This window comes from Cupressus sempervirens, chromosome 3, assembly GCF_028749045.1.
Source record: "Cupressus sempervirens isolate cs-2001-9-10 chromosome 3, ASM2874904v1, whole genome shotgun sequence".
NCBI classification, from domain to species: domain Eukaryota; kingdom Viridiplantae; phylum Streptophyta; class Pinopsida; order Cupressales; family Cupressaceae; genus Cupressus; species Cupressus sempervirens.
In genome coordinates, this window is record NC_143120.1 from 957,067,951 (window position 1) to 957,095,416 (window position 27,466).

Below are 27,466 nucleotides of genomic sequence, written 5' to 3' on the forward strand. Positions count from 1 at the left end.
AACTATAGTAACGATTTAGTAATGTCATATAGCGACATGAGTTTAAAGAAAGACAACAATAGATTGAGGAATACATTGATAAAAATAAAGATAGAAATCTAGTGCGGGAAAGTCATGAAAGATGTCGGTGCCATTTTGTATGTGCTGACATAACAAAGAGGAGTTCAATTATGAAGCGGAGAGGATTCCATAAAAAACAAAATATATGCAGGGACGTTGGGATAAAGACAGACCGAATGAGCTATGAAACAATGTTTGTAGGGGTCAAATATAAGAAGCGATAAGTTTTAAGCAATCACTGAATATATTATATATGAGATGGAGGCCTCAGCAACTTATGTGTATTGATGCCTATTCGATTGGAATGGCTTTTGAACAAAGACCAATGGATTCAAATAATAGAATGCCATCTAAGGTGCTGTCATCGTGGAGATTAGAAGACGTGAGAGCATACACACAGAAATCTATATGAAGGTTTCTTAAGAGATCAATAAAGGTTCTACGTCATAGCAATAAAGTTCATAGGATAGACGTATATGACAGAGCATATACAATATAGATGCACAGATGCATACAATAACTAAAAGTATAATTTGATAGAAGACAAATAACAAAAGTAGCAATACAAAGATTCCAGAACAATGATGCCATGATAGGGTCAGAGACATTTGCAGCCATACTTTGATATTTAATTAAAATATTGTCTAAAATTCATATAACAATGATATCTATAAAAGATGCAGCATATAATTGAATTGAAGGGTCATAATTTACAAGGCACAAACAGTTATATTTGGAGAGGGATATTGTTTGAACTAGTGCAATTGATTAAAAGAATAATTTATGTTTAAGGAAAATAACATATGACTTTTCACTCTAAAAGACACGTTCTTTAGAATGGAAGTATATATAATGGAAATAACAATCATTCTCAAAAAGTATTGTAGAGCAGAATTGTGGATAAAAACGTGGAAGAGAGAAAGAAGTACTAGGCAGCAAGTGGAATATATGAATTGTGGATAAAAACGTGCAAGAGAGAAAGAAGTACTAGGCAGCAGTGAGTTTGGTGCAGAATGTTGTAAGAAATAAGAGATGTGGAGATAGAAAAATAATAGGAAGAAAGACATAAGAATAATAAAATATAAAGAATGTAAGTCAGCATGAAAAACATGGAGTAAAGAAAATATGAGAGTATGGATATGAAAGAAAATGAATTGAAGGGAAGAAGTGTAATAAGAGATATAGAAAGTTTTATAATCAGACGCTTCATCTTAAGTATATATTTATATACATTATAAGTGTGTTTTAGTATCATAAAAGAAAATAAGAAGGATTGCTGTCCATTCAAGACAATATAAAAAGGGAAACTTTTGCAGAAGCGAATGTGAACTTAAAAATAGAAATATCAGTTTAAGGAAAAGAAGAAGTGCATTTGAATGGTCCATCATCAATTGAAGACAAGCAACATTGTCAAGGTGGGAATACGTATGAGTGTAGTGGGTTGGTGCTCACGAAGACAGCAGTGGGGTTGGTGCTTCCAATAGGTTGGTGCTTGCAAAGTGTGGGAGTTGGAGCTCCTAGTGAGTCGGTGCTCATAAACATAGGGGTTGGAGCCTACAAAACATTGTAAAAAGAATAGTTTATATAAGAAAGCAATTATTTGGTGTGGTTTTCTTGCACATTGGGTTTTCACGTAAATGTTGAGTTATTGTGTTTTTGTGCATAATTGTTGATTCCAAAATTTAAAGTTATTAAAGCAATTATTTGGATAAAAAGTTTTAATTGGCAAAATTTTTATTACACTGATTCACCCCCACTCCCCCTCTCCCGTGACCACCCTCAATTTAATCATATGCCTTCACCCATCTCTCAAGAGAATGAATGGAACATGTAACACTCGTTGCATCTAGGTGATGTTCACAGAGGTGAAGTACCGAGATTTCCTAGGAGGTCACCCATCTTGATACTACTTCAGCTTGAGCACACTTAACTATAGATTTTCCTCCATGTTTCATGAGTGGTGGCTCACATGAACCCATCTTTCATGAGAATCAATGGAATACTTAACACTCATTGCATCTAGGTGATGCTCATAGAGGTGAAGAATTGAGACTTCCTAGGAGGTCACCCATTGTCATGTCCCCTATTCAAATAATTAAAAAAAAAACTTTGTTAAGGCAGGCAGGCTCCAAAAAGGTGAAAATTCGGAAAAAGGGGCTAATCTTTGGAAACCAATGGACTAATAAATAAAAATTATTATTAAATTATATTTTATTAACCCCTCTTGGACGTGAGTTAGGGTTATGCCCTCTTTAAAAGGGGTTTGGAGGCATTTTGGGCTCATTCTACATCTTGATTCTTGCTAATTTTCTTGTTGTTCTTCAGAGGCTGCCAAACCTGTGGAGAAGGAGACCCAAGAACCGGAGTTTGCAGGTTTCCAGGAAGGCTAAGGACGGGAGTTTGAAGCCATTCCATGTGCATGCTCATACAGAGTTTGCCTTTGTGCTGAATAGTGCCGATTTGGGTGTTTTCGGGGTTGTTTTTGGTTTGAGTTTGGGTTTTCAGTTGAGTGTTTCATATCAGTTTGGTTTGCTGCTGTATTTCAGACTTTATGATGTTAAAATAGAGCTGAATATATGTATTGGGTCGTGATTAAACTTCTGAGATAGTTTATGAGTGTTTTGTGGTGTTTCCGGGCATTTTTGTGTTAATTTCGGGAGCCCGATTGAGCATAGTTTTGCCCTACATTTGTGAGCTGTTGTGTAAAGGCTATACAAATCTGGAAATGTCATTTTGTAGGCTGTTATGCTGCTGAAATTTCTGTAAAAATGTCCATTTTCAGATTTATTAATAATTTGTGAAGTTGTGAAGTTTTTGGCACAAATTTGGACATACCCGATTTGGGTTTTATTGGGAAATTGGCAGATCTTTGTAATATTGGTTGTTTGATTTTAAAGTTCTGATTTGAGGCTGGAAATATCATAAAAAATCAGTAAAGGGACATTACACCCATCCCAGTACTACACATCACTTAGATACAACGAGTGTTTTCATTCACATGGCAAATGGGTTCATGTGAACTCATGAAACAAGGGTCAATGAGTTGACTCAAAAAACTAAACAGTTAAATCTGATAGCAATATCACAATTTGACCTGCTGTGGAAAATATCTCCTATCTATCAATTATTGAGCTTTAGGGGCTTTCTAATGAATGGTTCATAAGGCACAACAGTTGCTCAAGGTTTTGCAAATGGAGTTGCAAGAAGAGTGGGTATAACCATGGAGGAAACTCTGTAGTCAAGCACGCTTGAGCTGGAGTAGTACTGGGATGGGTGACTCTCTGGGAAGTTCTGGTGCTTCACCTCTATGAGCATCACCTAGATGTAGTGAAAATATTCTTGAGAAAAAATTTAATTGATTTATATTATATCATTCATATTGGATATATCATTTCTTTTACTGGATTCAAGAGTAAGAAAGTGATAAAGTGAGGGAGAAAGTTGGGAGAATTTTCCCTTGATCTAGTAGTTTAAGGAGGGACATTCCAGGCTGCTGCAATAAGTAGCAGTTGGCTGATGTAGGGCTGTACAGTCTGTCTGAGACTGAAATAATGGGGAAAATGATGAAACATCCATTCAAATGATCATTTCTTCTTTCCCAAGTTGGTGCTACACAAATCTAGTGATAAAATGGTCAATGATGACAATCAACAGCCGGGAATGGAAAGAAACATGCATTAATGGCTGCACAACGTCCCAAACTTGCCCAGATCTGATATGACGATGGAAACCCAATAAATAAGATGATAGATGGCAAGAATGAAGTTTTCAAGGTCGGATCTGAAGGACAACCAACTTTAAATACTGGTAGATGTCCAAAATCACCTTCTAACAACAAAAATGTGGATTAAACTAGCCCAAACTAAAGGCAGTGTTTCCTCCAACACTTGCACATCATATTGAAGCCTTAAGAAATAACGTAACTGTGAAAAGAAGGGCAGGAATGTGGCCCCTAAGGCTTCTGCTCCATAGAATGATGGATGGAAACATAATCACAGAAATAAATGAATGTTGGAGCTTGTACTAGATGCACGATGAACAAGATATGATGCAGAAATACTCCAGTGATGGCTGAAAAAGCTAGTGGCTGCCTTAATTTACCTCCCAAAATTATGGCACAGCCCCTTAATAAGCCTAATCAGAAAATATAGTGACTCAAAACAGAAATAATACTCAGAAAAGGTTGGTTCACAAGCTGAAGGATTTTCAAAATCCTTAACTCAGCAAATGACAATTTTATGATCTCTCCCAAGTAGTGGCATCGAACATCGAACAAGCAGAGGTGATGAACAAGCTCATGTAATTTGGAAATCTGCAATGAAACGCTTCAATTCATGAACCTTCAAATCTAAAAATGATCCAATTAGTGTACAACTACACATGACTCCTAGATAGAATTACCAATGCTGGAGATCAGGGTATTCATCCTCCAAGATCCTCAAAACACCGAAGGTTTTCACTCTTAGAAGCAAACTTGAACACCAATCTCACATTTTGTAAATTGGGTGGCAAAATTGTCTCAAACTTGCTCCAAATGTAACCAAGTGCCCTCCTATATTGCTCCAGTAGGGCCCTTGAGAGCAATTTCTTTGAGTATTGATAAATTTTATTATTATTTTAAGTATTTAAACATACTTTTTATTTTATTAGTGTTGAAATCACTTTATTTCAGTGATAATATTATCGAAGTTAGCCTTTAAATTAAATTATTATGCCCGACTTATAAATTGTATTATAAAATATTTCCCTTGCTCTGCCCTTCAGCGTGTAGGCATTGTGTGTAGGCTAGATGTCTTCTAGTTCTCCTCTATGCTATTCCTTTTCTCCTCTATGCTATTTCCGAAAAAGGACATGGCAAGTTCATATGGCTACAATCTGAGAGGGTTTTACCTGTAATACAAAAGTTTATCATCTAGACAGCAGAGATGAACACTCTTTTTGAAAGGTGCAATCTAAGTATAGTTAGGATATGAGATATGAAGAATCACTACTTTCAAAGTGTCATTGGACCTGAAGAGCCTATTAACTTACTCTAGAAAATGTAATGGGAAGTTCTTAATATAATAATCCTACATTCTTGTTACTAGGGGATTTGAAGCAGGTGCACAAGTCTGATCCTAGCATGCTTGGGAAGGGTAGATTCTTACCAGTGTTCATGGAAGAAACTCTATTGGAAATGAATATTCTCATAATGTATGGGCTGCTCCCATAGTATGCTCCATAACTAACAAAATCCTATCTAGAAAAGGCTTATCCAGATTTTATGTTGATTCAGATGTGGGAGTAATCGAGCACACCTATAGCATTATAATATTCCCTTATAGCATTACATGTAGCATTTTAAGTATTCCCCTATAGCATTAGCTATTGTTTGTAGTGATCTTTCTTGTTAGTTTTCAATTAGACGAAGAGTGAGTATTGCTTAGTACAGAACAGTACAGGGAAAATTTTAATTGGATTACAGGGGAGTGTTGTTTCGTGAACAGACCTGATTTTTTCTTGAGCTAAGGCTCCTCATTAAACTTCTGATCTTTTTCTTTCTTGGTGGAGAAAATAACCTTAAAAGATCCCTTGTTCATCTGTGGAGTATCTTCTAACCTAGCCAGTTGTCTTTTATATGTCTTCAAAGTATTGAGACTTGGGAATGCCCCTTTGAATATGCATACAAAGACCACCTCTTTAAGAAGCTAGAATCCGTTTTCCATTTTCCCCATATTGAATTAAACTACAGGGTGAGTTCTCATCCTAATCTAAGGGCCATTTTTCTTTTTGGTGGGGAAGTCTGATCTTGTTATGATAATATGTGCATGGTACCTGATAAAATGATGCTCTCCCTTCCAATTTGATTGGTTCATTGGAGACAGAAGACTTACTATTACAGTTTGGGCTTTGTGGTAGAGGTCTGGAAGTAGCCCACGACTTCCCTTTAGAGGACTGCCCTTAGACCAGCCACCTGTCAGCTGTTTGAAGAAGAGAATTTCTGTTGCAGGGGATGAGAGGACCTGTTTTTGAAGGTGTAGGGCATTAGCTAGAGAGAATTTGCTAATTGCAGTCTGTCTGTTTGCCCTTATACTACTTACTAGTGGCCTTTTATGTTTCTAAGACTGGCCAACACTCTGCATTTTTTTCCAATTATAATATATATTTAATTTTCAAATACTGGTTCTTGGAATTGGTCCAAATACATTGGAAACCTGTTTATTTGTATTAAATGAAATAGATAAATTCTATAGATGATAGGAAATAAAGTTGGAGGAAAGATAATTACTGGCTGAAATAAAATGGTAGTTGATAGTCATGTAATTTTTTGATTGCCTAATCTTTTCATTTAACAGATGAAGACTGGTGAAACATTAAGTATCTACAACTGAGGTATAGAAATAAAGCATAAAAGGAATCAGTGAGAAGTAGCACACAGACTGTTTCAACATGGTGAGAAGTTAAATGGATGATACGATACGAGATCCTTGGCATTTCTAGCATGAGATGGCAGTTGGTGGATTTGTAATTAATGGAATGGAATTATAGAATGGTGATAAACATTATATACATTCCTACAAATATAATAATATATAATCGGTACATAACAATGCAGTGGATTTGTACATTTTAATCTCAGATTGGGTCACTATTTTATAGATGGAAAAGCCTGGTCATGAATTGCTACAGTGCAGTGTGAGAGTTATCCATTTTCCCTTTCTTGTGAGAAGAGTACAACACATTTATTTGAATGTTGGACAGAATCAAGGCTGTAATCTCATTTCACACTTAGTTGTTGCTTTTTGTGTTAGTCTTGTATAACTAAATGACTTGATAATATTTATGATTGGGCTATGTGAAGGGCCATACTTTTCTAGTACTCACAGTGAGGGGACTTTAGATGGTAGACTTAAACCAAATAAGTAATATTAAAAATTATTATTTTCAATAAATGAAGCTTTTTAAAATAAAACTATTTATTACTTACATAATGGAATGGTTACCACATGTAACATTATATTCACTTGCCACCTCCTTAATATTGTAAATAACAGAAATAACTCAATTCTATTTGAAATAAAAATGTATAATTTATGATTGAGGTTATATATAGCAAGTAAATGAGTAGGATGATCTGGTTGAAATGATCGATTTATTATTTTAAGGCTTCTGCAGACTTTGACATGGTGAATTTATATTTGAGTGGCAGCTGGAGGTCAAGGACCAGGAAAGCATCCTCAACTTATGCCATCAACTCCAAGATGGGCGGTTGCTAATGGAGCTGGAGTCATCCTAAGTGTCTGTGATGATGAAGTGGCTCGTTACGAGAGTCTGAATCTGACTTCTACTGCTGTACCTGTTCTTCTTCTTCCTCCTCCAACAACTGCTTTGGATGAGCATTTGATTGCAGGACTGCCTCCTCTTGAGCCATTTGCAAACTTATTCCACAGGTATGGTCTATGACTGTTTCAATTTTGATCTTTGTTATTTTTCATTCCGCTGCAGTTGGATTATTAAATTATTTGTTTAAATAGTGTTCAAACTGATTAAGCTTACCGTGTCATGTTTTACAAACACAGGTATTATGCAATTGCTTCTCCCAGTTCTACTGAGAGACTACTTTTGGGCCTGCTAGAAGCTCCACCATCGTGGGCTCCTGATGCCCTTGACGCTGCTGTGCAGCTCGTGGGACTTCTTAGGCATGCAGAGGACTATGCGTCCACAATGCGAGTGAGTAGATTTGATTATACCATGGTTGTGATAGAATGCTTATACCTTTCCTCTAGATCTTAGGATTTTGTATTTATGTGCTGTTTCTACAAATTCTCTGTTTAATAATTTGAAAATACATCCGGACCTTAGAGTGTTTTTCTTAGTTTTAGAGTCACAGAAGGAGAGGATTTTGAGGTAGAGGTCTGTATACTATACATATGGAACTTGAAATACTAGTTATGAAATGACCTTTCTGTATATGATACCAAATTGAAATACTTGAACATATCAAAATTGTGACACAAAACAGAACCATCAAAATTGTGACACAAAACAGAACCATTGAACATTCAACATGGTACATATTCAATAGTAACATTCAAAAATAAAAAATCAAATAGCAATTCAAGTATCCTTCTAGGTGGCGGCATGGTTGCGCAATGGCGCAGCTGGGGTTTCTTGGGTGCTCCAACTAATCGGTGCAGGGACGTCTTAGGGACATGTACTTCGAGGTTTTCTGTTTTGTGAGGGGATGGGGTGTAAGTCCATGGGTAAATTATTTTCTCAATGAGAACTTTTGGGGAAAAAGATTCTGGGGCAAACAAAAGAATATTTCATAACATATAAAAAATTTAAATGTTTTGCAAAGAGCCTTGAATTCCTTGATTTTATTGTAAAACTTATACTTCTTGTTAAGGAGACACCCATGTTTTCTTGGAGCGGTCATCTATAAAAGAAATAAAAAATAGAGTTTGCCATTGTGATGGAGACATCACCATGTGTTAGTCACAAATCCTATTTGCTTTGGTGACATAATTAGGAAAATTTATGCAATTTGTTTACCATTTACGTAATGTACATAGAAATCAAAATATAAGGAGCAATTTGAAATTTCATTAATCTTACCTTTAGTATAAGTTTTGAAGACTTTTGTCTCTAGTATGTGTTCCATTCTTGCATGCCAAACAAATGTCTTCTCTATAGGCAACACATAGATGTTGTCTATTTCATTGCAAATTTTAGAAATAACATAGGTATTAGAATATCACACCCAATGCTTATCACAAGCATGAATAGTGATTTGGGATAGATTCGTTTTGCCAAAACCATTTATTTTGGAATCATCTGGAAACTACCTTTTGTAAATATTACTTTCACATCTACATTATTTATTTCTCTTAACAAATATCATATTTCTATCCAATCTTGGAATATGTAGAATTGCGATGAGTGTTTTATGTTAATCCTTCCAACTCTAAGCATCATATTTACAATTCCATGGTCTATGATCTGATACAAATTTTTTCTCCTAGGAAGACATTACCTCCATTATATCTTTCAAATCACATAACCACTCCTACTAGGGTGCCATATTAAAGGAAGCAATCGGGTCAATCAAACATACAACATGACATGAGTGTGTACTTGAAGATGATATGTGTATATTGACATCTCCGTTTATTTAGTCTAGAAATTCATTTCTTTGGAAGATGCATTATTAAATGCTATATCATTCTCAACCTTTTAAAATTTGTGTTGCTTCTTAATGTAAATTTTACTATTGTTCCAACATTTCTTCACAGGTCTTCATGGAGATTTAAATTTACCTAGAGGCTTTGGCTTTGATTATCTATCGGTTGTAATGCCCTCGTTTTGGATCACTCCAACATTGTAGTTAGCTCCATCCATAGTTTGTAGACTCGATCTCGGAGAGTACTTGACAAGCCTAAAATTTTTAACTCGCCAAAAACTCGGAGAAAACTCAATGAACACTAAACAACTTATAAATAACTAAAAATTAAAATCTCTTAAAGTAACATATTTTTATTGTAAAATTCAATTGCAAAATGTATTGAATTAAACATTGACATCTTGAAAGAAAAAATGCATGGTTTAATAGCAAAAACAACATATAAAAAAACACATTCTAACCAATGTTTTACTTGCATCGACATTTTTGTGTCTATTAAAATGCAAGAGTTAAACTTGTGAGTACTCACCCAACAAAATATTATAGAGTATTTGGCAACTCGGGGAGTGCTTGGAGAGTTTACAAATAATGGCTCCATCTTTCTCAGTGAATGCTAGCTTTATGAGACAAGAATTCAATTTTTGGCATTGAGAGTTGGGATTTTTGGGTGCAATTTCAACATGATGGGTGCATTTGAAACCAAAGTAACATGACGTGGACCGGGCTCGGACTCGGCAAGGGTAACTTCATTCGCGACTCGGCAGTGACTCGACAGTGACTTGGCAAAGTGAAAAAACTTCAAAATTTTGAGATTTTTTAGGATTTAAAGAACATTCCATGCACCCATTATTGAATAAAGCTTAAAAATGCAATAACATCATTAAATAGATTATAGAAGATAATTTGATCATAATGCACATGCTTAAAGTTGTTAAACATACATTGATTACATAAGTACAAATTACAATACTACAAAGGTAAATTGCTAAATACTAAACAGTAGTTGAAGGAAATATTATAAGAGTAAAACATAGATATATAAAATGATAAATCCATGCAACCCATCAAAATGTATATGAAATCCAACACATCAATAGTCATCATCAAATGTTCCAAATTCCAATCATATGTTAAGTTAAACAAAAAGTTAAAACAAGACTATAGCTATGGCTCTTAGCCCTCATCATCATCGTCATCCTCATCCTCATCCTCATATTCAACCTCAACCTCAGGCTCAGTATAATCTATAAAATGCCTCTTAGTAAGGCATCTAAGGTAGGTCCTGGATGACTGAGTAGCCATAGCATCAACTTGTGAGGTGCCTCTAGGATCAATTATAGTTTTTGGCTCTACAAGTGTCTATGAGGTGCCACTAGGAACAACTGGAGCTGTCTGGTCCTCTTCTGCCATAGCCACGGCCTCAGCCTCTGTCTGCCTCGTCAACCCACTCTAGGTCGTCATCATCAAAGACAGGAAGGATCAATAGCCTCAGTAATCCACTCAGACTCTGGATTAACCTCCTCTAGAGTAATAAAAGAGGTGTCACTATCCAAAATCTCAGTGGTGTACTTCCAACACTCATCTTTTTTATTGCCTTTAGAGAGATTGGGTTTTTTAGCTGGAGGAGCCATTATGAGTAAGGAAAAATGTAAAGGTTGCTGCAATAAGACATTTTAGACGAAATATTACCATGCAAGCATTGTATTTTATGAAGATCTAAAGTAAAAAAAGAAACCATAAACAAACAAAAAAAATTCATCCAAAAAACCCATAAGCATAGGAAAAAAAATCATCAAAATCTAAAAAATCAACTCTTACCTCTTTCAAATGCTTTGGGAAGTGTTGAGAAGAGCTCCTGTAAACTCCTTGATGATCTAAATGCAGGCTCCAATTTCACAAATGCAAGCATTTCTCCTCTTCCTTTCAGCTGGTTGCAAAACAAGGACACTTTATTTCTCTTCTACCTCTCTCCCTTTCTTCTTCTCACAATAGAGTGTTATGAAAGCCCTTTTAGGGTTATAACAATAAGAAAGAAGACAAATAAACATAAAAAAAATATAAATTTTAAATTTTTTTACCCCACCCAATTTGTTGCTACCATGGTCGGGTCAACTTGCTTGTGACTTGTGAGTTAGGCGAGTCAGGTGAGTCACATTACTTGACCCGCCGAGCCCGGGTCATGGGGCATTCTGACCTGACAGGCCATCCGTGGCTTGCCGACTCGGGTAACTCACTTGACTCGCGGCAAGTCACGTTACACTGTTTGAAACATCTTAGAGGAAAATAATATTATTGGAAAGTGTCTTGTTTTAGTAATTTGGCTCTCTGTCAAGCACTTGTTGATGTCAGTTTTGTACCACTACAAAACATATAGCAATTGAACACTTGATATGGGATATCAAATAGTCAATTCCTCTCTTGAAAAGTTAATACTCATGAAGACATGAGAAAAACTCCAATGTTCCTTACACTTGTGGATACTAACTCAGTTATATCAATGTGATTTGCTAGTAATCACGTAGGCGGCCTTATGTTGTTCATTCAAGGATGACTTGGATTTTGAGTGTGATGGTGTGTCTACCAATGATGCCTTTCTTTACTTCCTTCCTCAAAGCTCCAAATACTAAACTACTCACTGCTCTATTCCTACTCTTATGAATGGAAAGATTAGCAAATGGACGGGGATGGAATCTAATGAAAGCTAACTAGCGACTCTACCTTCATAGATGCAATGATTCAAGGGAAAATGACTAGATTACCACACAAGGCTTCCTAACAAGCCACTAGGATGCTAGTGGCCTAGTTTATAAATCCCTATCAAACGTCCACTAATATTACCATGCAAATATCCATCTACTTTTATTCTTACTTAACAGCTTCTTGAAATAAAATCTATTTTAACAACTTCAAAGGAAATCTAATTCTAACTATTGGAAGTAGAAACCATGCAATAACACTAAGTGTTCTTAATCACCATGCAAGTCACAACAATGATAAAGAAGCAATTTTGGTATTATCTTAGCAACAATTTTCTTCAACCCTTTACAAATGAGAGCAAATTGCCTTATATAGAACCCCAAAATTACAACCAACGATAGAGATAGAGGCAAAACTGACGATCCAGATTGGATCCTAGAAACCTTAATTAGGGTTGCCACCCCATCGGCCAATGAGAAGACGCCACCTCATCAATGGACCAATAAAAAAAAGGGAAAGTGGCAACCAATGAGAAGGCACCAAAATGGTAGCCAATCAGAATTAGACACTTGTCCTATCCAAGAAGAAAGAGAAATTGCCGCTTGGGCTTACATCAAATGATCTTCTAATATAGTTCTACCCTTTTCTCTCATCTTTTTAGCCAAATTAATGAACTTGGCTAGCTTGTCGTTAACTTCCTTAATGGAGGACAAGGTGTATGTTTCATCTTGAGCTCAGCTGAATTCATCATGTTGCTGGTTGCTTGTAGTGTCTTCACATGGTCATTCTCATACTCTTTTGCATATCCGATAGAGGCATTGAGGGAGGCAACGGTACCCATATGTTTCTTCTTGATAGAAACCATCCCCAACTCATCTAATCTTGACCCTAACTTCGTCTCATTGATGTTCTCCTCTTTGATATTTTCAAAATCAAGTGCCACTCCAACGTCGATCATCATGGTTGAACTGGAAGTGTCAACGTCTGGGCTGTGTTGTGTGATCTTGTTCCGTATTTCCTCAAGTATTATCAATCTGATAGTTAAGGCAACAAACCAAGACTCCACCATACTCAATTCTCCTTTATCTATCAACTTGGCTCTTTACAAATATTTCTCTGGTAGCCCAACGAATGCCTGTAGCTTGGGAAGGGCTAAGTCCTTGACCGGAAAGAAATCCTTCCATTCACATTCAAATATTCCAAATTTGTCTCTAATAGCCACTAATAACCTGAATGTCGAGACAAAAGAAGGCAAAAAAATTTCACCAATCTTGGATTGTATCATGGATCCAATCCTTGACTTCACACAACTAAGCCGATCTCTTCCATGTTGCTCTCGCTGTCTTGAGGAAGGGCTGCGTAGTGCAACTGTTGGATAGGTTGACAATCTCTCCAATAATTGTTCTCAGTCTCCAACTTTATGATCTTTTCATTTGCCTTGCTCAACCTTTCTCTAATTAAAACTATGCCAACTTGGATCTCCTCACATTCCATGTCATCTGTGTTTCTTCCCAAGTTATGCTCTACTATCTCGTATTCTTGAGCTGCAATTTCATCCAATGCCTTGTTAACCGTTGGTATAGCAATCTGAACCTTTCGATGACCATTGTCATCACTCTTAATCACCTTTGCCACTGTTTTTGCGAGTTGTCTTTGGTTCTCGCTATGGCCCTTTTCTACTAATCCTCGGATGTCCTCAACTGTTCCGACAATCACTACCTCGCCTCTTGGCATAAGCATTTGCCTTAACCATAGTGGTGCGGTGCATCTCCCCAAATTTGGATTTGGTTCAATTAGCTTGTCATTACCAACAGCCACAGGCGCTTGGCTTACTTCCTTAATATCAATTGGCCCATCTTCTTCTTCACTAGTAACTGCCATGTCGTCTCCATGTTGATTCTGTGAGAGAGGAGAGTACTCGGTGCTATCACTGTAACCACTTGATTTTGAATCAGAGCTCACCTCTACCGCAGTCCCTTGTTCACTTGTGTTATCTTCTTGACCTCTAGCCTCAATTATACTTTCCCTTGATGGCACTGCATTCTGTCTCTTTGCTGTAGGTTCTTGATGTTCTTTACCTTTTTCAACCTCTAAACCTCTCTTCTTGTTTCTAACTATTCCTTGCTGCTGGCTACCTTCCTTTGGCTTCATCTTCTCATAAGTAAGGTGTACCTTTTGACTTTGTAATTTCCTCAATCTCCCATTGTACCATGACTCGGTGTGCAAATCAACTGCCCTTGTGACTACCTCCAAGGAAGGATCCTGATGATCGTTCGAATCCACTGGATTTAACCCCGTTCCCTCCACTATATCAGAATCTTCTCTCAACACATTTTCATCATCTTCCAGTTAATCGGGAATATGAAGGCCTCTCCATCTGATTGCCCTCATCATGTTCACTAACAATCTTGAGAAAGTTAACTTTCTCATGTGAAAGTCATCCCGTGCATTGGCCCAGAAATCTTCTATAGTAAGAACATGTTTGAATATATTTTCATGAGATGCCTTGATAAGACCATTAGGATCAAATCCTTGCCTTGCTCTATACCATCCTAGACGATACCATTCTAATTCTTTCTCTGCAGCTACAAAGGCGAAAGGATTGGGGCAACTATCATTGCCAATTCCGAATGAGAAGGTAATCCTTGTCTCACCCTTAAGTTTCATTACTTTGTCATAATGCTCAAGTTGCCTAGCCAATTCCATCAAAACTACCTTGTCGGGTGGGTACCTTGGAAGTCTCTTGGGACAAACTATGCTTCTTGCTAGTCTAATGTACGTGAATTGCGGAAACTAGATGAAGCAATTGCCATATTTCTTAATCTTTTCTTTTGCTTCCGATGAGAGCCTCTTAGCAGGTGTCCCTTGTAATACCCTTAGTGTCTTCATGGCAAAGGCATCACAAAACATTTTATAGTCTTTGTTGTTATGCAAATGAAGCTGTGGATAGCATTCATGCACCAAACATTGCCTCGACCCATTGCCAATTACTCCTAAGGCCTTAAGTCTCGGATTTTCGTACAATCTCGCAATCAAATAGGACAGATAGGATGCCATATAGAATTGCTTTTGATTTTGTACGGTCCTAAGTTGCAATTCTAGATTCTTGCTTATGATCCTAGCCCAATCAAATCTTCTTTTTCTTTTTTCAATTTCATCAATAAAGAAGTACATCCAATTTTCGAATTGCATACCTTGAGCTAGGCCCATGATCCAACTGAGAAGCACAATGAGGTCACTATACTCCAATTTGAAGTTTGACACGGTGAGCCTTGATGATCTAGTAACTCCTTTCTTGCCTTCGTGTAGCCAATCCTACTTTAGATGAATGAAATAAGCCTCTTGGTTATCCTGAAATAACTTAGCCGCTTGATCCATCATTACCACTATCATGCTTTTGTACTAGGAAAAATTGAATGCTTTTTCAATCACTTGTTTGCCAATGTTGGCTAACACTCTCTTCGCTTAATAAAAAATGATGGATTTACTAACCAAATCAAACCTGGATGCACATTCCATGACCAATTCTGGACAAAGCAAGGTAGGAGGGAAGGCTGCCATGTGTACAATTCTACTTTTGTAAATCTTCTTTGCCATGGGGGATTGTCCTTCCTTCAATTTGTCCTTTAGCTGTATCATGTTTATTGTGCCGATATTGGTGTCACTTATTCACTTCACTTTTGAGAAAAAGGTGGTCTTAGGCATCATGTCTTCCTTGTCTTTTTTAGTATTTGTTCCCTTAGGGTTCTTGCTTGCACTAACATCTACCATCCTAAACACTTATTTCTGCCCCTTCGTTCTAATTGATATGGACTACCCTTATCGATATCCAACCTTCTTTCTATTGATGGAATCTAGTTTATTTCTGCCTCGCCAATTCCTATCACTACACTTATCAATCTCCAATCTTCAACTTAGGGGTGGGACTACCACTTATTTCTGCCTCTTCGTTACCTTAGGATGGACTACACTTATATCTCCCAACTTCATTTCTAGGGTGCTCTAGCTTATTTCTACCTCGCCAAGTGTCCTATCATGAAATCTACAGTTATCTCTCCAATCTTCAACCTATAGATGGGATGATCAAGTGGTGGATGATGAATGCAAGAAGAACATAAGGGAAACAAAACCAACCAAGAACAAGGAGTGGAATCCACCTTTAAACCAACCTCTAGCTCTAAAATGAATTGAATTTTACCTTTACCAATAGCCGGGCTTTCTTTGAATTCAGATTAGATTTTAAGAAATCAAGCCTCTTGCAAAAAAAAATCAGGATTTTAATCTCTTTGAAACTGCCCACACTTTGTCAAAAATCAGACTTTTGATCACATATCCTCCGCCAAATAAAATTACCTAGATCTGGTGCAAAATTTGCAGCCTTTCTAGAGAAAATTAGGCCTCCACAAAATTTGCCCAAGCAAGAAAAAATCTGAATTTGCTCTAAAAAATCGCCTAGGACAGAAAATATTCAGATCTTCTCTCTTTTGGAAAATCGCCAAACACTTGAAATCTACCAAGAAAATCGCTAAGCACCAAAATCTGCACTTGCAAAATCACCAAAGCATAGAAAATCTGCTCCTTTAAGAGAAAATCACCAAGCATGAAGGCTGCTCGAAGGAAAAATAATCACCAAAGAGAAGAAGGCTGTGATGGAATGGAGAAATGGGAGAGGGAGGAGCTCTCTTATACCACATTCCACTCACTCCTCCAAGATGGCCAACTAGCACCTATAGGAGAAGAAAATTAAATTAGTATTTCATTAATGGTCCCAATTAAATGCCAAGCTAAAAATTAATTTTGCCTATAGTGAAATTTGCATATTTAATTGCTAGTTAGGACCAAAATTGCAAAATAAAATTAAGCAAGCTGTGGAAATGCCAAAATTATCATTTCAAAGCGTTTTAGCAATTAAAATATCATTAAAATCAACTCTAGCAAGTCAAAATTGATTTTCAATTTTAATTTACCAATTTCTTTCAACATTAAAAATCTTCTAGGCAATTTTAACCAATTTAATGCAAAATTTTGCAATTAAGTCCACTTTCCATTTTGCAATGCAATTTTAAATTTTTTCCAAATTAAATCATTTTCTCTAGCATCCAAAATTGATTTTCCAATTTAATTTCACTATCACAAAATTTTCTTTTTCACCAAAAAATTCAAGATTTTCCAAAACAATTAAATATGAAAAATTTCATTTTGAAAATGCTCAAGATTATATAATTACATCCAATTTTCAAATAAAACTGTCTAATTCCAAAATTAAAATTGTAAATTTTATCTTGCCAAGTATGGTTCTAACCATTGAAAAAAAATCGTCTTTTAAATTAGTTCAGCCTAAGGATAAAATTACAAGATCTGGAAAATTGAGTTAAGATGGGCGAAAAAACAAATCTAACCACATCTCTCTTGGCTTGAAGGCATCCAAGGTGTAAAATTTTCTAAATTGAAATTTTTGGACAACTCCGAAAAAATTTGCTAAGGCGATTTAAGAAAAGGGGGTCCCCAAAATTTTGGGGCGATGGTGTGAAAACCTCACAACATATTTTAGTTTATTGGCATCTTTGAATTTCATTTCAGACTATCATGTATTTTTTATACTTTAGTTAGTCAATAGTAATTAATAATTAAATATTCTTATCTTCCCTAATGTGAAAAAAAGATGAATAAAGATGAACTTGAACTGCTCAATATATACATGATGAAGGGAGGATTGCTAAGCCGGATATGAGTGTTATAGTGAAGAAATAGAGATAGAGAAAAAGATGGGATGCCATAATTGATCTTGAGACTAGTGCTTGTTGAGAAAAATAGTGTTATGTGGGATGTGTCCCAAGACTAAAATCCCGCATCTCCATACCAAGAACATTTTGAGACCTCGGGACTTGTAAGTTCTTTTTCTTGTAACACCTATATGTCTCGGAGATAGTTGGGATGCCTCAAGGACATCTTGGAAGTCTCTAGGATGGATGGACATCCTCAATGGGATATGCGACATTTAGCAGTTAAAAAATACATTTTAATTTTATTAAACTCTTTTTAATTAATTTTTTAAAAAAGGGCTCCCTCCTAGGTTTTCCTTAACATGCTTATTATTGTTTGTAGTTATTTCCTACTATTTGGTGTCTTCTAATTAGCATTTGGCAACTTTACATTAAGAATCATGAAATTAAGAATGTTGCTACAATCATGCTACATTCTCAGAAACATATAGCAGACTATTTGCAAGGTGTTGGGAAAGCTGGAAAAGTGCATTACATACTTGGAACATTCATCTTTATGTGACTTTGTGGCAATACATCGGAGTTGGGCTAGTTTTGGGTTGATTTAGGTCCTTTGTGGAAGATTTGGTGAATTTTGGAGGTTGCATCAAGGTACCATCTTATTGTAACATACCTATATCATGATTGAAACTGTATAGCAGACCTATTCATATTAAGATCAGTCCACTTACAATGAGTTGAAGGTATAGTTTCAAAGTTAAATGATAGTAGCATGTTTTAATTTGGAGGATGGGCTATTGTGCATATTGCTATTGAAAATGAATTCTTAATTATGTTCTTGGGTGTATCTCATTTTTTATGTTATTATTTTAATATTTATTCATATTGACAATAATTCCAAATTATAAATGCATATTAAGCGATGAGTTTGACTATTGAATTGTTGTTTGTTAAAGTTCTATGATGTTTAAATTGTATGCTTTATCCACGCTTTCATATGAATGTAATGTATATATGTGAATTTCCCTTATATTTTGAACTTACCTATATTTATATAGTTATCCTCTTTTTCATACTCTTGCCGTCCCCAAACTTGGCTAAAAACATTGTCGTCCTGGAAACTCGTCCTCTCGTCCCTGTCCTAGGCCCAAAAACTTGGAGTAACACTGAAAACATGTGTCTTAGCCTTGCAATATTCCAAAACTAAATCCAAAAATATAGCTAGCATTTTCCTTTTTGTTGGTGCATTGAAAAAAGGGAATATTAGTTGTCAAAAGATGCCTTGTCCATGGTCTATTTGGAAGGTTCATTTTTAGAGAATCGGTGACACTTTTTATGACAGCTGTAAGGTTCAAGAATACAGGAGAAGACTTGGACATGAGAGCCTATTTTTAACTTGGAATCTTGCCTATCTTTAGCACATGGTTTTGTAAATTGCTATTGGTTTCTAGGTTGTGAGGCACCTATATAATGAAGGCTTGAGAAGATTGAATCATTGAGTTCTTGCAATATGTGATGCTACCAGGATGCTTCTTAAGTTCCTCCAATCTTGAGTTGAAGTGAAATTCTTATAAAAACTTGCATTACAAGTGTGTTGTAGTTTGTTGTTGATTTGATAATACATTGTTTAAGATTTGGAGTGTTGGGTTTTTCTTCCATAAGGGTTTTCCTCATGGAAATCACTATTTTTTGTGTTTATTGCTATTTTTGTAATGCCCTTATGTGTTTCTTGGAGTCTTTGTAATAGTTATATTGAACTCTATGTAACCGTCTTCTCAAGATTAGCATAGGAAGCATTCCTCACATGTTGCTTCCTTGCAAGTTGTATCAGGGCTTGGTTTTAGTTTTATTTGTTGGGTATTGTATTTTTAAGGTAATCAATGTTGTAATGGGAGCTTCTTTTTTCATATCTATATATCTTAGTAGGAGGTAACAACAAGATGATGGTCCACTGAAGAGTAGGGTACAACTTTACCACTTAGCTCGTTAGGATCTTTAGTAGACTCATAGCCTTGTTCATGTAAAACCTGTTGAGCCTACAATAGGATGATGGTCCGATGAAGAGTAGTACAACTTTACCACTTAGTCCATTAGGATCTTTAGTAGTCTCATAGCCTCCTTGTTTATGTAAAATCTGTTGAGCCTACAGTGGATCCTGCTATACCCTTTTTGATAATTAGGCCAAGTGTGCCAAACCCCACAATGATCAGCCTTGTTACTAGCAAGTGGATCATACAACTTAAGCTTATACAACATTTTATACCAGAACAACTTTTCATTACCTTTATGCTCAAATTTGACCCCTTTAGCCTTGTCCTAGGGCCTCTCAATCATCTTGAAATCCTTGACAACCAACCAAGGGATATCTTTCAAATTACAGATCTAATTCCATAAGCCAATCCTCTCATTGAAATCATAAGAGGCATAGATAGAGAAGCTACCAAACTCTATATTATTGTATGAGAGAGCAATAAAAAATTCCTTGGTGTTCAGCCCCAGTTAATAACATGTTTGCACCATTTAAGGCCAGTGAGAATGGAGGTACCTCTTTGTTTTTGGTGCTTAATAGAGAGGGTGGTGACATCTTTCCATATGTACTTAAGTCAAATGTCAAATTTGAAACCAATTGTTTTGACTTCCTACAACACTAGTATATCAAATTATTAATGCCTTTAATCATTAGGAGGAAACATTTGACTACATATTTCCTATTAGGTATTTCCAGTCCTCTGGCATTCCAAGAAGCACATTCAAACTCCATAAAGCACATTAGGTATCCGTGTCCATGGGAGCTTGAAAGCTCTTGAACAATTAGGTAGTCTCCTCCTAGGGATCTTAGAAGGTTTTAGACTGCCACCATTATTAGGGGGTCTCCCTCTCTTCTTTTCAGGAACAATCTCGCCCTCTTCCTCTGAGGGAATTGTATTTACATTATCCTCATACAACTTTTTAGGCTTCTTCTTCCTCCCTTGTTTCTTGACATTGAAAATGAAAACCTCATTTAATTCTTTGACTTTAGGAATTGGGACATTGGCCAATTCTCCCATTTCTTCCTCACAATTGTCATTTGACCCAAAGGGAAGCATTGCAACAACCTCTAATTTGTTCTCCAAGGACAAGGTGGATCTCTGGTCTCCAAAATCTTGATAGGGAGGCAAAGATGGAGGAGCAGGTATAAAAATGAGAGTGAAATTAGTGTACCTTTCATCATTACAATAGGTTTTCTTGATAACACCTAAACCATTAATAGCATCAACATGCTTAACATCGTCTTGTGGAGTCTCAATCCTCACCTTAAAAAGAGGCATTTGTTGTTCAACAACTGCAGTTTGGGGGATGATGGGTTCACCCCTATCCAAGAGCATAGGAGAGAGATTGGCGTTAGTTTGAGAGTTGTGAATTGAAGAATTGAGGTGATAGGGAGTATCGAATTTGGAAGGGGATTGAGCACTTTTTAGTCACATTTTTTTCTTGAATCTCTCCAGAGCCAAGTACTGGATATTCTAGGTTCTGCAATTGGGTTTAGGATTGCAATTACGAAGGTCAAAATCCAGTATTGGAGGTTGAGGGAGATCCTTGAGCATGTTGAGTTTTCAAGAGGCCAATGGGGGAGCAACAAAATGCTCATTGGAGGCCCATTTAAACGCATCAAAGGAGGCAATAATCTCATTAAAGGTAGCAATTTGTTAGGGAGAGGGTAAGGAAGTGTCATAAGCCGACTAAGAGTAAGAGGTATTAGCATTTGTAGCATGGGAGTTTTCCTTAGTCGAAGTTGAGGGTTCTTGGTTTGTTTTAGATAGTAGAGGTAGTTTCTTGTTGAGGAAAGGGCATGAATTCCTCATATGATCCTCTTTTCTACATAGAAAACAAGCATTAACACCACCCAAATAGGTAAGTGTGCATGACACCAGATCAAACTAGAAAACTTCTTTAGGTAAATCAAGTCTAGGATTAATTGTAATGTCCCCATTTTTAGCAGGTTTTTGTAGTTGCCTAGGTCAGTTCACCATCGTGACCCTCGTGAGCTAACAGTGGGATTTGAGGGTCTCAATTGTGTGGTTATAGGATTTCCAACAACCTAAGGTGTGTTTTGGCTCCTTTTGAGGGACTTACTATTTATAGTAAGTCAATCTGTTGGTTCCAATGAGCTCAATTGAGTTAAAAGAGTTGAGTGATGCTCTCAGTGTTATTTTGGGCTTCTGGTTTGCACTCCAAGAATCTTGGAGGGAGTGTCTATTTATAGTAAATCGCCCCGTTAGGTTCATTCACCGTCTTTCATCATTAGGATCACTTTGGTGTTGTCAAATTTCGATTCTGATGCTTCTTCAGCTGTTTTTGCAAGATAGGTGAATTATTATTATTATTCATCTAAATACATTGAGGCTGTTATTTTTGTTGATGTTTTTTGTTGGTCACTTCAGTATCATAGCTCGTTTGAACTAGGATGAAAAGTTTCAAATTGTGGGAACAAGAAACAATGGCCTTACGTGTTAGAATATTAAGTTATAGTGGAAAAGGTCATTTTGGAGCCAAAAACAATTAATAAATTATATTATAATGACATTTTATTATATTTTAATGTTGTGTGAAGGAAGCTTCTTAAGTGAAGTTCATTTGGGAAACTTGTGCTATTTTGAACATTATAAATATAAGGCCATTTGATGGGAAATGCATCCGATTGTTTGTTTATCTCTTTGCTTGTTATCTTTGTGACAATTTTGAGTCTGTGGTTTTGTGCCCTTGCTGAAGTATAAGGGTTAGATTCTGAGTTTATTTTGCAATTTGCTGCTGAGGTAAAGCAAATTTTAATTGCTTCTCTACTGTATCTACTGTTATTGGGAAGTTGATTGAACAAGTGCTGAAGACTGGATTTTGGAGAATGAATTGAAGGCTGAATTTTTAATTCTATGCTTCTGCATCCTGACTCGGAGTTCAATCTAAGTGTTAGAAGGCTGCCGTTTCACTATAGGGCAGCAGTTTATCAATTGCAGGGTCATGTTCACCTAAGGAGGGTTTGTGTGACATTTTTGTGGGGTCGGGTTACAATTTTCAAGAGCTGTGCTCAATTTATATGGCCTGCAATATATCTTATTGTGGCTGCTGTAGATTCACATTGGACTGCAAATTAAAAGTTAAAGCCAATTTATATTTCCAGGTTATTGGCATTTTAAAATATTATTGTTGCTACTATTTGTTTGAAACATTGTTGGTAATGAATTACAGTTGCAGCAAATCCTTTGTCTTTCATAATTATATAATTGCACGATTCATAGGGCAAAATAATGAATTAATGTTGGCATTCATACAAACTTCTTAGTATTAAATTAATCTAAAATTGTAAGTGCCCAATTGCATTCTCTAGTGTAATTTTGAAAATCAGATTATCAAATTTGCAACAATAACAATAAAGTCTGCTAAATGTTTGACAAAATGTTAGACAATTGATTAGCAAAAGAAAATTGATGATTGTTAAGGATAAAGCCAGCTGGGGTTATTGCATTGGTATCGGAGTGGCATCCTGCCATCTTGTGGGGTAGGAAAGTTATTTTATTTTAAGATTTGCTGTTGCATTTGGAGGGATCTACACTCTAGCATTTTCTATTCATGGGCACACATAGGAGGATAGGGTATTCTAGAAGTCGGTGGAGTAATGAAGAAGTTGGCATGAAAATGAATGCTTCGTAGGTTGGCTGAGAGCTTGTCGGATCCAAAGACAGTTGAGAGAGTGGCAAGGTTTATGGTTTTCGCCTTAAGAAGGCCAACATCGAGGTTGTAGGGAAGAAAGCTTGTGTTTTCCTCGATAGGTGTCCATGATGCAGATATACCTATATTTAGTATAACACCTGCTAGTCCTATCCGTAGTGTTAATGATGCACTTATTTCATAGGGAGATGTGCATGTGTCAGTTCCTTAAGTAGACAGCAACACTGAGCTTCAACAGGTTGAGGCTTCTAGAGTAGTCGCTACGGTTAATTCAAAGGCAGTTGATACTGTAGTTGTTATTGGCTGAAGTATAAGGGTTAGATTCTGAGTCTGTGGTTTTGTGCCCTTGCTGAAGTATAAGGGTTAGATTCTGAGTTTGTCTTGCAATTTGCTGCTGAGGTAATGCAAATTGTAATTGCTTCTCTACTATATCTATTGTTATTGAGAATTAGATTGAACAAGTGCTGAAGACTGGATTCTGGAGAATGAATTGAAGGCTGAATTTTTAATTTTATGTTTCTAAGTTTTGGCTGGGAATTTAATCTAAGTGTTAGAGGGCTGTCGTTTCACTACAGGGCAACAGTTTATCAATTGCAGGGTCATGTTCACCTAAAGAGTTTTTGTGTGACATTTTTGAGGGGCCGTGTTACAATTTATATGTTGCGTTCAATTTATATGGCCTACAATATATATTATTGGGGCTGCTGTAATTTCACATTAAACTGCAAATAAAAAGTTAAAGCCAATCTATATTTCCAGGTTCTTGGCATTTTAAAATTTGATTGCTGCTACTATTTGTTTGAAACATTGTTGGTAATGAATTAAAGCTGCAACAAATCCTTCGTCTTTCATAATTATATAATTGTGTAGTTTGTAGGGCAGAATTATGAATTAATGTTGGTATTCATACAAACTTCTTAGTGTTAAATTGCTCTGAAATTGTAAGTTCATACAAACTTCTTAGTATTAAATTGATTTGAAATTGTAAGTGCCCAATTGCATTCTCTAGTGTACTTTCGAAAATCAGATTAACAAATTTGCAACAATAATAGTAAAGACTGTCAAATGTTTGACATGTTAGACAATTGATTAGCAAAGGAAAATTGATGATTGTTAAGGATATAACCAACTAGCATTATTACATTAATAGACACCAAAACCCTAGTATCAGTGTTGGGGATTAACATATTTGACTTATCAATGAGCAACACTTTGCCAATTGGCTCCATAATTTGAGGTAGAAGATTCCAGAGGAATGGAGGTAAGTTCCTAGTGGGTAACCACCTAGGGCACGAAAGTGCTAGAATCTCCTCTTGATCTGCATCACAAGACTAGGGAATGGATTGGAAGTTACAAGAGCCAATTTGCCAAAATTGTCTCTTTACAACTTCATTGTGATGTGTACGGTTAGTGAAGAAAACTAGAAAAGCCCCTTTTGTAACATATGAAAGTAAGAAAAATGAAACCCAAGACTTTTGTCCCATACATTGTGCAACCATTCATTTAGAAAATTTCTAGAAGATGACTTTGACAACTGTTGAGTGGCTTAAAAAACAATAGAGTTTTTGAGTCTACCCTTTTTAGCCTGTATAGCTTTGGCCATTAGGGCATTCAGTTTGACAACAAAAGAAGAGGAGGCAAGTTCTTTATCTCGATCTCCCCCTCAAGGCTACTTGCAGGCTTCTTCGACCCTCCTTTGGATGAACCTTGCACCTTTAGGGACACCATGGTTGTTGTAGGCTACTTGTTTGAATGATCAAGGCGGCAACTTTTTAGCAGTCTATGGATGCAGAGGCAGCATACAATATTTATCTCTAGGCGATGAAGAGCCCACAAAGAATAAAAATCAATAGAAAAAAGCCCAATAAACTCAGCACTAAATGCTTTGACAGAGGCAAGCCACTCTTCAACATGGGTGGCCTCCTTGGGCGGCGAGGACTGTACGAAGGAAGCCTAGTGGCAGAGCCTTCCATTTCTTTATTATCTTCAGAATATAGTTTCACAATAATTTATAATTATAATTCTTATTTTTTCAAATTATTTATATTATTTATTAAATTCTATTCTAGGAAAAGGGGTCAGATATAATCTGATAGAAGGCTTGATCAGCAAGTGATTTGCACAAGTGAGCTTGAATTGTTTTCTAATGACAAGCATCTTAGGCCTATTATCACAAAGAGAGGGAGACAATAAAAAATCCACTTCATATGGCCACCTATTTCTACACCGAAGGCGTTTCATATTTGAAATGGACGACCTGAAGTAAAATCCACCACTGACATTCACTTAGATGCGTGCAAGATGATTCAAGTATTTTTAAACGTTGATATTTTCCTCTGGATTTGTTAAATGTCTTTTCATTAAACCCCCCCGTGTTTGTCTCATGCAACTGTTGAGTGGATGCTGGAATTATTAAAGATACCAAAAAACTCATAGCAGCTTGGCTTCCACTGCTTACTGCTGCCTTCAACATTAAATTTCTTCTGTTCCTTCCTTTCCCGTCATCAGCCTGATCTCTTCAATGTGAAATTAATGGTTGTACGATGATAAGCCATGGGTGGAGGGGCTGTTTTCCGTCGTTGCTAAGAGCCCTGCACAGAAAATGAAAATCTCTTCCTCATATGGTTGGTGCTGCAGGGACTGAGGATGGATTTGAAGCCCACCCACATGCTCCCTGGATGACCATCACCATGTTCGTGACCATCTCATCTTCTGGACAATGCTGAGGATGCCATTAGACAGCAAGTTGGTCTCGGCCTTTTCCCAATTCATTAATTAGAGGTTTAGAGTTTTAGTGTTCTGTGCAAAGCGGGTTTTTAAAAAAATATTGAAAATGGCTTTTATCAGCATGATGAATCCTGTTTTGAGTTCTTTCAAGAAAATGAAATTGGCAGGGTAAAGCCACATTCCATAGCTTTTGCCAACATACTCCTTACCCTTTACCCAAAATGGGAGCTATGAAACAGTGTATGAATATCCATCAAAGCACAATGGAAGATTGGTTTTTGCAAGACATGTTTTGATCAGAGATGGACATTCAATATTCAACAAGTTCTTTTGGAAGGGCATATAGACATGCTTGCCAAATGTAGAAGCAGAGAAAAGGCACACAAACTGTTTGACAAATTGTCTGAAAGAAACGTGGTCTCAGGGAACACTGTTACTGCACAATATGCACATAAGTCGACTCAATCTTCTACGCAAGAGAAATGTGTGGAAGAATATGAAAACAGAATTCAGGGAAGCATTCAGCAAATAAAGAAATAAAATATTGGAGTGTTGAGTCTGAAGTTCACTAATTTTGAGAAGTGCTATATAAAATGGGTAAGTTATGTATGCCTAAGGAGGGAAGGAGTTTATTGATAAGAAAAGATCATAGTTCAAAAGTTGCAAGTCTTTTTGGTTTGACAAAGATGGTAGCAGATTTGCGCCAAGATATATTTGTTAGATAATTTACAAGTAAACATTGCATAATTTACAATGGGATGTTTATTTGCTAAACAACAAGTCTAACAATAGTGCCAGTTTTTTTGGAGATTTGTTTTTCTATTTTCACTTATATGACGGAGCTTACATATTACGCAAGGAAGATATTATTTCAAAAAAAATTGGCACTCTCTTATTCCCCGCTGTTTTCTGTTGCAAACTGGTAAACAAGATTCTTAGAGTTACTGTCAGTTCCTCTGTAGGTTACAGAGCAGCAGATTATCTTGAAACATGGTTTGGGTGGAGCAATAAAAGTGTAAGTATTTGCTAGTGGGATATTAAATTCAATTAAAATGCTCAGTGCTAATGCAGTTGCACACAATTTCTTTTTAAGGTCCATTTCTGAGAAATGGTGTTTGCTATAAACTATTCTTCTCAGAATGTATCAATGTCTAAAATATTTGAAATTGATTTGGGACTTCTTATTTGAACTCCCTTCTAGATTGCACGTTCCATCCATTTTCCTTCTATTAATTTCTGAAAATATTTGTGATAGTTAAAAGTTAAAGCATCCAGCTAAAACATGTTTTTGATAGGAACAGATTTGATTTAAAAAAAAAAATTATACCTTTCATTCTGGTTTAAATATTGGATATTCTTGGAATTTCAGTTACAATGGGTTGTGATACCAGTT

General features: G+C 36.3%; 1 protein-coding gene across 4 annotated transcripts in view; it reads left to right on the top strand.

The window, feature by feature from the left end:
- GI (gigantea protein (GI)) overlaps positions 1 to 27,466 on the top strand; it is a 136,605-nt gene that overhangs the window by 62,321 nt on the left and 46,818 nt on the right. For all 4 annotated transcript variants that reach the window (XM_089822602.1, XM_089822604.1, XM_089822605.1 and 1 more), the window contains 2 exons: positions 7,250 to 7,490; positions 7,620 to 7,770. In XM_089822602.1, coding sequence (XP_089678728.1) covers positions 7,250 to 7,490; positions 7,620 to 7,770 — 392 coding nt within the window. The remainder of the gene's footprint in view (positions 1 to 7,249; positions 7,491 to 7,619; positions 7,771 to 27,466) is intronic.